Genomic DNA, 15,384 nt, shown 5'->3' with positions numbered 1-15,384 from the left:
CTTCTTAAAAGGGGACCTAGAATATCTTCAGTCAACTGCTTTAGTTATATTCAGAGTATGATAATATATATAAATATATATTCATTTATGCAACAATAAAAAATGCAGAATATTATTTTCATGTAATTCTATACACACTTCCAAATTCACTAATGTTACTTCCAGACCCTGTATTATTTTAGTAGTTATATATTGCATTTACATTTGTGATGGTAATTCATCAGTAAAGGCATAAAACATTTTATCACAACAGCATTCCTCTTAATTTCATATAGCTGGAGTAAAGAAACCATAACAAAGGATGAAGTTTAAAATGAGGATTTCAAAAAACAAAGATGTGTATTCCCACAGGAGTCTTCATTTTGCCTCTGTATTTGGTTAAACAGCTGGGAATGAATGTAGCAAACATACAGTATATTAAAATCTGCAAGTTTGTTTCACACCCCATGAGGAAGTTGATCAATTCTCTCTTCCCTTCAAAAAGCCCGAAGTGCTTCTTGATCCTATGTCTCACATTATGTAAAGACCAATATTATCCATATTTCTCTAAAACAAAGACATATAACCTCTGTAAATTAATATTGTTTCAAAGCAGGAACCTCATCTTTGGAATGTTTCCACCAACTAATGTACAATTGTGCCAGCCACGGAGGCCCCCCACCTCTTGCAGAAACTGTCTGTACAAGGCAAACACAGCAAGAATAAAGGACTAGGCACAGGGGAGGGAGGGAAAGGAAAAGATCAACTCCATGAAGAATCTGAAAGATTGATCAATTAAAAAAAAAAAAGTCAGATCACATGAGGTCATGACATGGGTACTATGCGTTCTTCCTTTTGTCTGGATCAGGTAGGGGTTGTATCTGCTCCATCTGAGCATATGCAAACTACCGTTATATTATGCTATAATTACATAACATATTTTCTATTATAATATCTGGATGTTATCAGAATGAAAAAATTAAATGGTTCTGAAACATTTTTCACAATCTGTTGGAAGCTGATAAGTGATTTTTTGCTTTGATTTTGAATTTAAACAAGTTCGAAACTGTTAAGATTTTCTACGAATGAAATTTATCATTTCTACCAGCTCCAGTAAAAGGAGAGGAGAGGATTTCATAGAATCATAGAATCATTTAGGTTGGAAAAGACCTCTAAATTCATCAAGTTCAACTGCTAACCTAGCACTGCCAAGTCTACAACTAAACCATGTCCTTAAGCACCCACATCTACACATCTTTTGGATACATCCAGGGATGGTGACACCTAAACACTTCCCTGGGCAGCCTGTTCCAATGCCTCACTACCCATTCAGCGAACAATTTTTTCCTAATATTCAACTTAAAATTCTCTAGGCACAACTTGAGGCCATTCCCTCATCCATTCCCTCATCAAGCTTGTTGCTTGGGAGAAGAGACTGGCTACAAATTGTAGCCACCCACCCCGCTACAACCTCCTTTGTGATGGCTGTAGAGCATGATAAGGTCTCCCCTGAGCCTCCTTTTTCCTAGTATGTGTCACACATTTACAGAAATTTCAGCTTTACATATATTTAAAAATATAAATTAAATTTTGAAAAAGCTTCAAGTTTCCATGAATTTTACAAATTACAAGGATTTATCAAATTTCAGCTTTCTAAATCCTGTCATTTTTTATGGTTTCTTTCTTTTTTTTTTTTTTTTTTTTGGGGGGGGGGTGGGGCAGACAAATGGTAATTCTCTGCAATTAGAATATACAAAACATCATCACGAATTATAAGCATTCACCACCTGCTTTAAGTCCCTAGTTTACTTACCAACTGCTTTAACTCTACAGACTGGAACAGCCACAGTCACTATCTGTGGCTGCGGAGGAGTAGTGTGCTTTACAGGCCCAACAGAAGTTGCAGGTATAGAGCACTGCTGTAGCAATGGAAAGTCATCACAAGGAGTATTAACTGGAAGAGTGAAGTCATACGCTGCCACCTAAAGAGCACAAATACCATTGTGGTCACTTTCCCAAAGAAAGTGGTACTTCTTGAACCAACAGAGTGGTAATATTGTTTTTTATTACTATTTCATAATTATTAAAACTAACTTCCGAACTAATCATGATAATAATAGTAATAATAATTTTCCAATGTTGAAGAGAAAGACTCAGCTGTTATGGTATAGCCAACATAAATGAAATGGGTTCAGAGAACCAGGTGGAACCTGAGTTAAAACTGACACAACTCGGCAAAAAAGAAAAATACTCAAAACCACCATCACTGAACCTCACTGAATTCTAGATTACAAATTCATTGATTTTGATCTCAGTTTCATTTCAGCAATCACATCCCAAAATAAGTGGGGTTTAGAATTTAAAGACAGCATGTTTAATTTTACACAAAATTTTCAGTTTTTTTTTTCCTTTTTTTTTTTTTCTGACAGGTTATGCATGTGATAAACCTAATTTATTTCACAGTGCACTTTTCAAGAAGGTATTATATACCTTTCACTTGATCTTTCCAAGATCTTTCCAACACATTAGAGCAGCACACTCTTCAGAGAAAAAGATATGGATAACTGTAACAAATGTAACAGAAGAAAAACCAAAACTTCTACCATAAAAACACTGTTGGAGTCTTTCAATGACTTACCTTGAAGGACACTGAAAACTTCAGAAAGGATTGTGGCCTACAAAATCTGTATGCTGCTTAAAACATACAGTAAATCCAAGTATATGAAAATGTTGAAAGCTTTCAAATACCCAAATACCACAGGAAATAGTGCATCATGCTTTATTTTCATATATGTGGTAGTGAGTAAAATATATAAATGACAGGAAAGAAAAAAAAAATATGCTGCCCCAGGAAAGGAAGCATATATTCATCTGTAACAAAATCAACCCGGAGCTTAGGTAATGAGAAGCAAGTACACAGCATTTACAATGTTTGGAGTTCCAGCAGGGTTTTTAATACACAATTACAAGCTCCTGGTGAGCAAGATGTGTGCTGAGCATTGTGGAACATTTTGCGTATTTGCATTCAGCAAGATGAAAACATGGGATGAAGGGAAACAGATCACTGTGCCCTTGTTTATACTGATACTTCAAATCTGATAGTGACTAGATTTTATAACATAGAATTACACTTTTCGAAATTAAGATGGTGAAAGACATTTGAAATTTTCAGTATACTAATATTTGAGTTGGATCATAAACAAAGAGCAAGTAAAAATCTCCTGATGTGATTTAAATATTCTTCTAGTTTAGTACCTCAAGTCACCCACATAAAATACTTCATGCTACATCTTCAAAGTATGTGCTTGCATCATAAAACCACATAATTAAAAATTAGACTGAAAAAGGATCTTTTCTTCAGTGTTAGAAGTTCCTTTCACTTCAAAGTATGTATGAAATATGTTGCTACTAACAACAGTGGCTCCTTGCAGTTTTAGAAAAAAACTATCGTCTCTTACAGTTGAAACTAAAAAGCATTGCATTTCAAGACTGAAATCAAAAATCATTTAAAACTTTATATGAAAACACATGAGAAGTTTGATAGATTAAAGCTGAATACATTTTTATTTGGTAACCTTAATAGCTGTTAAAATGCATATTTAAGAGACCACTGCAAAGTGATCCAATGTGAGAGAGGGAGAAGAAAATTTTCCTGGACTCTTTAGGTCAAGCATCTTGTATAACAGTCACAAACCAGACTCAATCAGAAGCTTTTATCATACTCCTCAAGCTGTATGTGAAGTTTGCTATACTGGTCATGCTTAGCCACTGTACATCTTCAAAAATATAAAATGTAATATACTGCCCATATAAATAGCATATCTCACAAGCATTATGGCTCACCATAAACAGAAGAAAAAAAAAAGGGGGAGATGACTGCACACCTCAGTGCGCACCTCAGGTGCAAAGATTACAGTCAGCCCTGGCAGCTCCCTATAGCCAGCATGGACATCCTTACATGCGAAATTCTAACACTTGAAACATCATTGCCAAGAAAAGCTATAAAAACAAGAGACCTAGAAAATCCCTTCCATCCCCAGCATGTGTCACAGGTATACCAGTATAATGATACTGCATTTTTCAAGACCTAGAAAGTTTGGTAAGATTAAAATACTTTACCTATAATAGATACCATGACTTTATATATTTTTCCTATCCTGACTTAAACTAATTATGAACGTCAATTGGAAAGAAGGCATAATTTGCAAAGTGTTAGTCTTAGAAATTAAAAAGACTTTAAAAGAAGCTTTTAAGCTTTTTTTAAAAAGAATAGCCACATGCAACAAAGCAGCTTTTTGTTATGCATTCACATGGAACACCTCCAAAAAATGTAAGAAAGGTTGTGTAGGCTGCCACAAGAAGATAGCAATTCTTTAAATAAAGAATCTGCAATCTTTCATTTCATTAGGAAAAAAAAAAAAAAAAGCTTTTTTTCTCCTTAGAATTCCTAAACAGTGGTTGATTTTTGATTTTTAAGAAATCTTTCTGATCAGAAAGTTCGGCTACCCAAACTCATCTGAATCTATGAAATAGGTTTCATACAATGTGGATGATAGCTCTAAGTCTAACATTGAAGAGTGAACTTAGGCCTGAGGCAGGAAGGCCTTCAACTAAGTACTCCGTGCAATGAAAATAACAAAAAGGGGAAACAGCTACCCCAGAAGCCATGACAATTAAAAAGTTATTTTAAATAAAATTCGTGCATAAAAAATAAACTAATTCAAGCAGAATTGTCCAATTCAGGGAGCAATCTGAGTAGAACAAAAAGTTACATTTTTTTAAAATAAACTTTCAAAGCAGTTACCTCATTTCTATCTTCACTAAGCACCCTAATGCAATAATGCTTTATGCTTTATATGCTTTATAATAATTACCAAAATGTATGTTCTTAAGGTTGAGTGAAAAATTTTGCTTTCAAATCCAAGAATCAAATAGTTTATTTAGCACAAAGAGTACATATCTCCCTAAAATTAAAAGACTTGCTTTTACAGTACAACTTCACACCAAATTGCAAGTAAATCAATGAACTAATTTATGACTTCAAATTAACTTAAAACACCTGTATAAGAAAATAATCTTGTATTTACAACATAATATGCAGAGTGATCAAATATCTTGAAGCATTAGAAATCACTGAATTTTTGTGTAAAGGATCTTTTTAAAATTTATTTATAGCACTAGCAACAGACAGATTTTCAGCAGTGATACCTGGAGAAGTGTAATGTACATTAAAAAAAGCAGTTTGATTAAAATTTAAACCTAACTATAAAAGTAAATGGTACTGCAGAACCAAGGTTTTATGTACTGCAGCTGTATACAACATATATTCTTAAAGTCTTGTAAGATTTAACATTAACTCTTCCTTAAAATATACAAAAAAATTTAATGCAGTCTAAATTCTCCAGCTTTCCATCACATATAACCAGCATAATGAATAATGTAAAAATGTTCAAATCCATCATTCAGAACACTGAAATAAAACTAAATCTTTCCCTTATATACAGAGATGTCAGAGATGGTGCACCAGCAATACCCTGATTATTTTGTAATTCCACAGCTGATTTTCCATAGAATTCATCTTACACTGTGAATTCTGTGCATTAAAATAAATAAATAAATAAATAAATAAATCCATCCTTATCACTGTCAAAAAAAGGGGGGGGGGGGGGGGGCCACACCTATCACTTCTCTATATGAAGTCTAAACAACAAGCTCTGACAAGTGTGACTTGCTCCATTTATCTCAATCAAAGCCCTCACAGGTCTCATTATTACACAGCTGTGTATTTCATATTTTTTCCCAAGGTACTGGAATTTTCTATTCCAAAATATATGGGTGTGTATATATATATATAGATATAGATATAGATATAGTTGAAGCAGCACACTCCTGCACCTTGCTTTGCCTTTCTGCCTTACCAAAACTTTCATAACACTGCTGCTAGCAGGTGGATCATCCTGCCTTGAGAAGCACAGTGACAGCTAAGGACCAAAAATTGTCACTGAGCAAATATTCAACATGATACCACACTGCCCGTTTCCCTAGCACAAAGAAAAAAAAAAAAAAAAAGAAAAAAAAAGAAAAAAAAAAGAATGAAGTGCTCCTCGACCTTAGACAATCAGCCTGCAGAACATGAGTCACAATCAAGAAAAACCATGCTTCTTGGATAGGGACAAGAGAGTTCCAACAAATATTTGGCTGGATGTTCATGGTTTTTTTGGTTGTTTTATCTGCTGATTTGTTGTTGTTCTTTAAATCAATACGAAATTTTGTTTTACTCAGCATCTGAAATGAAATGACTTACAGCTGGCTAAACCTTCTTATATTGCATTGAAAAACACATGAAATGTAATCATTATTTGAGAGATACTTCATTAAAAGTATAACAAAACAGAAAAGAAAGGATCATATAGCCTGTATAAAAATATGACATTAAGGATTTGCTAGCTTACCTATTTATATTTACTTATTTGTATATTGTTCTCACTTATGTACATCTCTGACTATAACTGCAAATGAATCCCACTATTCAACTCTTTCCGATGAGGCAGAGAACTATGTCACCTCCAACACCTTGGCTGGAGTAACAGGAAGGGAAAACCATGCCTTTACCTGAGCAGCATCCTAGCCTTATCTATAAAGCATCAATTTCATTTTATTGCTTAGACTACTGGGAGAATTATCTCAAAAATTGTAGATGTTATTTTATAAACATGCCAATATACTTCATCTCTAAGAATGTCTTTTGATATCACATGTAATTGTTCATACTAAGTTTTAGCAAAAACTATCGCAGCTATTCAGAGTTGCTATGTGTTTACTTAGTTTGCTATTTTAAAGCTTTTTAACATAAAAGGGAAACAATTGCCAAGATGATTTTTAGCAGGAGTATTCAAGATTGATTCAATTCCATATTTCTAGTATCTACTTTCTTAGCACAACACAAATTTGTGGGGTTTTGTTGGTTTACGGATAGCGTTGTCAGTAATGATGACTACAACAACAGCAGGAAGCTTTAGCAGAACCAGACAGCAGGCAGAAAAGAATTCTTCTCACTGGGATACAGAAGGCTTGCAGCATCTGGGAGGTAAGCTGGGTAAGAGCAGTTGTCCAGAAAACAGTGATGATACCAGAGAAACAGCTGTTCAAGTGGAGAGGCAGGATATAGTGCTAGCAACTGTGAAACTTGAAGAGAGTAAGCTCAATGTAGAGAGAAGATCTGAGCTTTTTCAAGACTGGAAAGTCAGAAAAGAGATGGAAGAAATCTGGTAAGAGAAGGGGCAAATCTAGATGCAGTAGAATAACAGCAACTCAGATCCAAGGGGGAATGTTCTAAGAATCTGCAGCTAATGAGAGTCTCTGATCACAACAAGAAATGCTGCTACCCATACCACTTTCTTAACAAAACTAGACTTATTATTAAAAAAAATATTTTATTATACTACTTTGCAGGAGCTAGATTAAAGAAAAGCTACAGCATCCGGGGGGGGGGGGGGGGGGGGGGGGGGGGGGCTGGGGTACAGGCACTTCCAGATGCTTCCTTGGTCATGCCATACTGTGGCACATTTAGTTTTCAAGGTTTTCTGCCTTTTACATTAATCAGTGCTATTGCTCCCAGCTATCAGTGCTTCATTAAAGCTCAACAATGTTAACATGTGACCACCAGTGGGTTGTAAGTTGTAAGTGTATTTGGGCATGTCTTGCCTGGTAATCAGTAAGCTGCCTCCTGCCAGGCAAGCAATAATATACTTGCAGCAGAATGGAAGCACTGTCTGCGCACTGAGCCTACCTAGCACAGGGTAGAGACAGAGAAAAGATGTGAGCACATGGAGAGAAGGGGAAATGGAAATAAATAAAATTTGTGAGAGCAGGGCTTATTAATTGGTTATGAGGCATGAGGCACCCCAGGGAAGTTTCCTTTTTGAAGTTCTTTATTCCCTTACTTCTGAATGAAGTTGTTCTGCTTGAAAACAAAACAAAACAAAACAAAACTATGCTGCTCAAGACTGGAAAAGCACTCAAAGTTTGAAAAATTAAAAAAAGATATTACAGAGAAAAACTATAATCAACAGATGCAATATATTTGACAGTGACTTATTTTTTTAAAAAGAGCTGTCTGAAAACAGACCCAGTTAAATATAAGATTTTTCTTCCAAAATTATACCATTAGAGCAGATTGCAAATTGAGATAGCCTTGTCTTCAGTTAGGTTACCTTATCACCAGCATCAAATGACAGTTGGAGATCCTTGTCAATAACCGTCAGTAATGCTCAGACTACAAGTGAAATTAACTAAATAAGTGGTTCAGAAGACTTCCGAGACAGTAGACGATTCTGCATGTTTAATCATTTGAATGTACAGCAGTGTTAGAAGCAACATATCTATTCTTAATCCATCCTTACACTTGGCAAGGAAAGAAAACAGTAAAATAGCTTAATCGCAGCAGGGGGGGAATAGGGTACTGGGAGTCACATAAAATCCCTATTTTGATAGTTTGAAGGGGATGGGGTTCATTTACAATTTTAGAGTTGATATTTCACTAGTCTGGAAGGGGATGATTGGCCTCCTTCTACACTGCTTTCTACTACAATGAAGAATAAAGGATCAGTTTGTACAGCAGCACTATCACCAGAGAAACCCCATGCCATAAGCAGGAAAAGAGCTGTCAGATACTAGGTTATGGCTCCCATCAATATGAACGTAGTTTAGAGATACACAAATTGTATACACAAATTTCTATTCTTGATCCTTCATACCTAAACGAAAATGTCAACGTTTTCCTTACTGAGCTTCTCTTCAGTTTGACAGTAGGTCACTGGTGATATTCTGTGTACAATTTAGCATACCTTCCTAGCACTGTATCCAGTCAACACCTGCCTTCCTTGCGTATGTGAATACTGCACCAGACAATGTCAAGATACTTATAAAGATATGACATCTCCTGCTTCTCATCTAACCTTAAGGCCTGCTATGCTACTGGAGGAAATTAATTCAATTTTAAATAATTCATTTTTGATGAATATATTAACACATCCTCTGTCAGGAAAAATTCAGGGTAGCAAGCATACTATAAATTTACGCCACCAGTTATTTATTTTGCAATGGTTTACCTGTGCACACAAAATCTAAGCTGAAAGTAATAAGAAAAAGAAAACCATAGTGTTAACAGATGAAGGCTGTAATATGCAAGTATTTATTTGAATGATGCTTGGAACAGAGAACTTGACTTCTATTCAAACAATAAAATCCTAGTTAGGAAGGAGGGACAGTAGGAACAAGGGAGAAAAGAACATTGTTGACCCTTCCAAGATGCATTGTCTCTGAAATTCATTTTTTTTTTAAGGTAAAAATGAACCTAATGGAACAGGTTTTTGTGCTGTAACCAGTTGTTTGTTCTGAAAGAGGTTTATAATATCAAAGACTAAGTTTTGTTGCTGTTCATTGTTCTCCATATATATGAAAATCCCCAAACCCTCCACTTAAAAAATGTTGCTCAATAGGTTGACTTAAAATTTACTATAGTGCTGCCTATTGATGTGTACCACCAATAAAATGCAATGTTCCTGATGTAAAACTAACCCATAGTCTGATATCTTCAATTTATTTCCCTCATATAGCTCCATTAGAAAGCAACTTTGCTGATCTTTATGACACACAAAACTCCTCTACTTTTGTAGTCCCTTGAGGTCATCTGAGAGTTAAACCATAAACTGCTGCAAATAGAAAACAGCCGCCAATTGCTGAATGACTTAATGAATGTGTGGTAAGGATTTAAATGTATTTGTTCTCCATTTTGAAGTCATTGGAAAAGTGTGTTGTCTTTGTGTGCATACTTTAAAGGAAAGAAACAAAAGTAGTATAAGTTATTTCAAAACTTGTTTTCTTAAGAATGAGATTACTGTTACAAAACTATTGCACACACTAAAATGTACATCTAGAATGTCTATATTCTCTCATTGTAGAAATATTACAGAGTGCCAGTTTAATTTAGCTTAATCACCAGTGCCCCATCAGCCTACCTCTTTTGGCATGAAGGACAACAAGCACTGCAAAGATGACTTTCCCTCTAAGTCAACCGAATACAAATAGGGCTCTGAAGAACAGTTTTCAACCACTGTCAAGCAAAATTCAGAATCAAGTTAGAGATGTCATTACACTAAATATCAATTTTGTAATAATTGCAGTAATTGAAAGTGATTACCAACACAGGTATATACATGGTAAATATTTCTCATCTAGTTATGAATGAATATAATATTTCTCATAAGCATTCTGGATGTAATTTTGAGAAGTGTTAATCACCAACTACCTTCATTAAAGTCATTGATTTGGGGAATATTTGAAAGGAAAGAAAAAAAAAAAAGAATTAATTTATCTTTGAAGAAAAGCATCAGGCAAAAATAGTTAACTAAATAATAAAGAACTCATACCACAGGGGAAAAAATGGAATCTTAGAATCATAGAATGGTTTGGGTTGGAGGGGACATTAAAGATCACCTGGTTCCAACCCCCTGCTATGGGCAGGGACACCTCCCACCAGAGTAGGGTGCTCAAAGCCCCATCCAACTTGGCCTTGAACACTTCCAGAGTTACCAACTTCTGTGGGCAACTTGTTCCAGTGCATTACCACCCTCATAGTAAAGAACTTCTTCCACATATCTAAAATAAATATCTAAATATAAATCTAAAATAAATATCTACATATCTAATCTACCCTCTTTTAGTTTAAAACCATTACTCCTTGTCCTATCAATACAATCCCTAATAAAGAGTCCCCCTCCAGAGGGAAAAAAAAAAAAAAAAAAAACTTTGTTTTCTAAATAACTCTTAGGCATAATCTGCACTACAGAAGTTTACCAGTAAGGCTTCCTTAATTTAGCAGGCTTTCAGGTCCAATTTTAAGACGTAGGCAGAAGCATGGGTTTCCAATACTTAATGTAAAACTCCTTTGAGGGATTATTCATCCTAGAGGCACACCATTTGAACAGTACCTGACCTGACTGAATACCCCGTTACTTGTTCCAAGCACAAACTCTGATCTAGAAATCATGTGCAATGAGTCAATTCCCAAGCTGGCTAGCTGCCTGTTGTAGACAGTCTTGCAGTCTTCTTCCAAGTTAAGATGACCGACTAGGGGCACCCACTTTCCCTTTGAAATCTATCATGTGGAAGAAAAACCCTCTGTTCTCATCAGATCATTTGTTGTGATCATCCACATACAGTTCTACATAAGGACAACTAAACATTACAATATTGGCTTGCACAAGAAAAAGTATTGATTTCCCAAGCTTTCAGGGACAAGAGGCCATAAGAACATAAATTCTCTCATTAATGAAGTTGTTTAAATACAGCAAGGGTGGTACCAGGACTGAATTAGAAAAGGGATGAGCAACAATGAATGAAGAATAGGAAACTGCGGTCCTATCAAGAAACAAAGAATAGCAACTGAATTCCACACATTACCCCAATGTCATTCTAACTTGTAAATCATGTAAATCATGTAAAACAGAGGTCTTGTGATTAAGGCACTGTTAGAGGAAAAAAAAAAAAAGTCCAGACCTTTATAGTGATGTTGAATTAACTTAAGAGTAAATGTTGTCAAAACAGTGGATAAAAGTCCATGAACAGGAAATAAGTATAGTTGTGCTTTTGGGTTGACTTTTTGTTTATTCTTATTGTTTGTTTTAACTGGTGAGAGGGTGCTCAGACATTTTTATATGCCTTTGCAACTACAGGCAAAAAAAAAAAAAAAAAGAAATCTACAGACAAACTGTCATTTTCCAAGTGCTTTTTTTTTTTTTTTTTTTTTTTGGCAAGCATCATTTTATAGGCAGAATAAACGGTCTCATTTTAATTTATATTAAGCAGCAGTTTTAAAATAATCATCTTAGGTTTTCTGTTAATCAGAAAAATTGTATACCAGAAATAGTCTGACAGATTTTCTCTTAGCATTATCCTATTCTTTATGTAATGAAAGCTGATATACCAAAGTAAATACCTGAATGGTCTTTAGCACTCAATTTAAAATCCTTATACTTGAAAAAATCAAACTCCACTCTGGTACGTGCCTGTCCTTTGTTCTGAAGCAAAAATGGAATTGATTTTGTAGAATCAACATAAACACCACCAAAGTCAAATAGTTCCTGTAAGTTTAAAGAAAAAAAAATGAGGTCAAACCCGTGTGAAGTCAACTTTGTAAATGAACAGCATGTGAAAAATACAATTGTTCAATGACTCAGAATTTATAATATATTAGGCAGACATCTCAATTAATTAATTGTCTTGCCTAACTCTTATCTTTAAATTCTTTCCAAGACAACAAATGCAACGAAGTCTAGTTACACCATCAGGAAAGTTCTCCTCATTCAGTAAACAGATCAGTGGATTCACTTTTCCCTGTCCTATACTTTTCTCTATTACTACCTTAAAGAAATCCCTTTTTAGTGGTGTTTTTTTTTTTTTTTTTTTTTTACAGGTGTTCAAGTTCAAAGGTTAAAGCTGTTATCATTTAGTGAAACTTTCATATATACATTTATTTTTTCTAATTTCTGTTCCCAAGTTCTTCTCTGTGATGATTTTCTCAGGAAGTTAGTACAGAAAAAAAAAAAAAAAGGAAAACATGAAGAAGGAATTAGCCACTTTGACATCAAGATAAAGCAAAAAACTACTAATCTTACCCGTTGCTACAATTCCTTCATACTTACCACATCAATCTTTATTTCAGGGGTCTCTACAAATCCAACAATCCTGAGTACTAGTACTCTCGAATTTCGCACTGCTACCTAAGTTAATGGAGAACAGTGTGATTGTTGACAAGATCATCTGAACATAACAATATCATCAAATCTGTCAAAATTAAATGAGAAAGTGAAAAAGAAAAAAAAAAAGGTATAGAAGAACCAATAGTGCCTTTGTGGTATACCATATCTGGATAGTCATAGTTGTCAATAAAGTTTCGGGAAAGACCATTCTTCTGCAGACAAAAATAATGCTGCACAAGGTTGTATCATTAGAACGAAGTTTCCTCTAGCAAAAGAAAGCTAAGTGGATGAGTTACATCTATTTAGCAGCTGTGAGGACTGGAAAGTATACCTGAAGACAAATTGCTTGAGGGAGCTGCTGGCACAAAGTAGATGTTTTGAGCAGTGTTTGTTAGAAGTGGGAAGAAGAATGACTAGTAGGTTTAGTGAGCATAATGTATGCAGCCGAAGACGACAAAGAATCCAAGATTAGAATCGGAAAAGGTAGCAAAGATCAGCTTCATAACAGAATCCCTTTTTTCTTCCCACTTATCTGACCAAAGACAAGCCGACGAAGCGGGCATGCAGAAAACAAAGTAGGATTAGATCTTTATTGCACTCCTATTATCAGACCAAGTTTACTGGTAAATTCATCTCCAAGATAACCTTTTTGTAATGTTCATGAGAAGTAGTCAAGAAATGAAAAACACTGCAGTATTTCAGTCCTGCTACTCAATAAAACACAAAAACTGTGCATGTCTACGTGATCTTATGAAAACAAGGAGATGTTAGTTTCAGCAGCTTGCCAACAGTATGCTATGAATCATCTCAACTGAGAGGCTGTTTAGTACTTCAGAGCAGTACTGAGACCAGAATAACAGAATGGCTTACTAGCTATCAACAGCTGTAAGAAAACATTTTTTTTAAGTATTAGAACACTTCAGATAAAATTCAAAAGATGCTCAGATGCACACACATCTCAACATTCAAACATCTCCACATACAAACATGGAACATAACACTCAAAAGCCAAAACTCATTCAGTTTTGAATACCTCCACTCTTGTATCAAAACTCATTTTTGCATTTGGAGTAAAAAGGATTTTGAGCTCAGCATGGCCTCCCACAGGTACCACCCCGTCATGAGGGGTGATCAACATTCCAGGCAGTGGATTTGAATGAAGGACCTTCAAACACAAACGTATTATTAATAGTATTGGGGAAAAAAAATCACTGCTAAAAAAATACATTACTATATCTATCACAAAGATTTTATATTCTTACAAGGTGAACCTTTATAACACATAATAAACAAATTACAAATCCAAATAAAACAATCACATAGTACCAAAATAAAGTATGAATAACAGTTCTGAGGATTTTAATCGGAACAATTCTATGTCACTATATAAGTATAGCAAATTATTCTGTGATCAGAACTAATGAGGTTAGGTTTACTACTAACTCATGGCTTATGTGTTTACCTGCTCCAGCTCACCTCTTACCCAATTCACATTACAGCCTACCATGCTCTTAGCTGTTAAGCTAGCAAAATAATCACATTTGCTGTGACTGGTCTGAGTCTACGCATGCATTGACTGGGCAGCCAGTATGAGAATAAGATGACCAGCCAGTTCACTTTCTCAATACAAAAACATCCAAGGTGTAAATGCCTTTTTATAGGGTACACCAATATGGGATTCTTCTTTCACCTATGGTTTTCATGCAGCTTCTAAAATCTTTTCAAGGAGTTTTTATCTCTTTGTGAGACACTATCACTTTGTCAGGTTTGGATTGGTGGATAGACAGACACATAGGGACAGAATTCCTCTTCATATAAATCTTTTTTCATCTGAAAACTAGACAAAAACTGAAGCAGTTCTATCTAATAACTGAGAATACAAAGCTGTAACATGATCTGATAAAATGAACTCCTTCCTCCTCTCCACCCCCAAGTAATTAAACATACTAAAAATAATTTTAGTTTACTTGGAAGTAGGCATGATTGTATCCTGTGTTTTGAAGAATGGCTGTCTTACAAGTAGATAAACCCATTGGACAATGACTGAACGGTATCCTTTGTTCTATAAACTGAACTTTCGTGGTACCAAGCTGTCAAAAAAGAAGAGAAAGCAAAAACAAGCAAACCAAATAACATGTTACTAAGTATAAATAAATAATCAGCCTTATTTTCTTTTCATTACATAATAAGCTAACATACCTCTGGAAATGTATACATTAGAATTATTTAAACAGAAAAATATACATTTTGCAAATGTGACAATATTTAAACAATATAATGAATTTATCTAGATTCAAAGTTAATAGATTCAAACTCAAATACATTTCTAAGTTAATTTAAAGATAAATAAAAATATTTTAATTAATTTTAATACCACAAGCTCCATGTTTTTTTTTCATCTCAGATGTGTGAGCAGGACAAGATACTTTTTAATAGCAGTAATTTTTTAATAGCAGTAATAATGCCAATATTCTAACTTGCACACAGCCTGATTTTAGTTATGACAATTTCCAAGGTTTCAAAGGAAAAAGCTACCATGAAAAGCTACCAGTCATATCAAAAGGAAGGGGGAAAGTCTTATTTGTGTTCAAAATGTTTACATACAGAGCATGCAGCCATCAGAATAGTTAAAAAAAAAAATTAA

At 34.7% G+C, this 15,384-nt stretch overlaps 1 protein-coding gene across 2 annotated transcripts in view; it reads right to left on the bottom strand.

Moving 5' to 3' along the window:
• Nucleotides 1-15,384, bottom strand: part of LOC121057126 (cilia- and flagella-associated protein 47-like) — a 302,279-nt gene that overhangs the window by 260,537 nt on the left and 26,358 nt on the right. For both annotated transcript variants that reach the window (XM_040530883.1, XM_040530892.1), the window contains 6 exons: nucleotides 14,708-14,830; nucleotides 13,774-13,905; nucleotides 12,684-12,761; nucleotides 11,978-12,122; nucleotides 9,999-10,093; nucleotides 1,793-1,961 (listed from right to left, as the gene is read on the bottom strand). In XM_040530883.1, coding sequence (XP_040386817.1) covers nucleotides 1,793-1,961; nucleotides 9,999-10,093; nucleotides 11,978-12,122; nucleotides 12,684-12,761; nucleotides 13,774-13,905; nucleotides 14,708-14,830 — 742 coding nt within the window. The remainder of the gene's footprint in view (nucleotides 1-1,792; nucleotides 1,962-9,998; nucleotides 10,094-11,977; nucleotides 12,123-12,683; nucleotides 12,762-13,773; nucleotides 13,906-14,707; nucleotides 14,831-15,384) is intronic.

Source organism: Cygnus olor, chromosome 1 (assembly GCF_009769625.2).
Source record: "Cygnus olor isolate bCygOlo1 chromosome 1, bCygOlo1.pri.v2, whole genome shotgun sequence".
NCBI classification, from domain to species: domain Eukaryota; kingdom Metazoa; phylum Chordata; class Aves; order Anseriformes; family Anatidae; genus Cygnus; species Cygnus olor.
The sequence above is the reverse complement of the archived record's forward strand: the minus strand, read 5'-3'. Positions and strand labels throughout refer to the sequence as shown.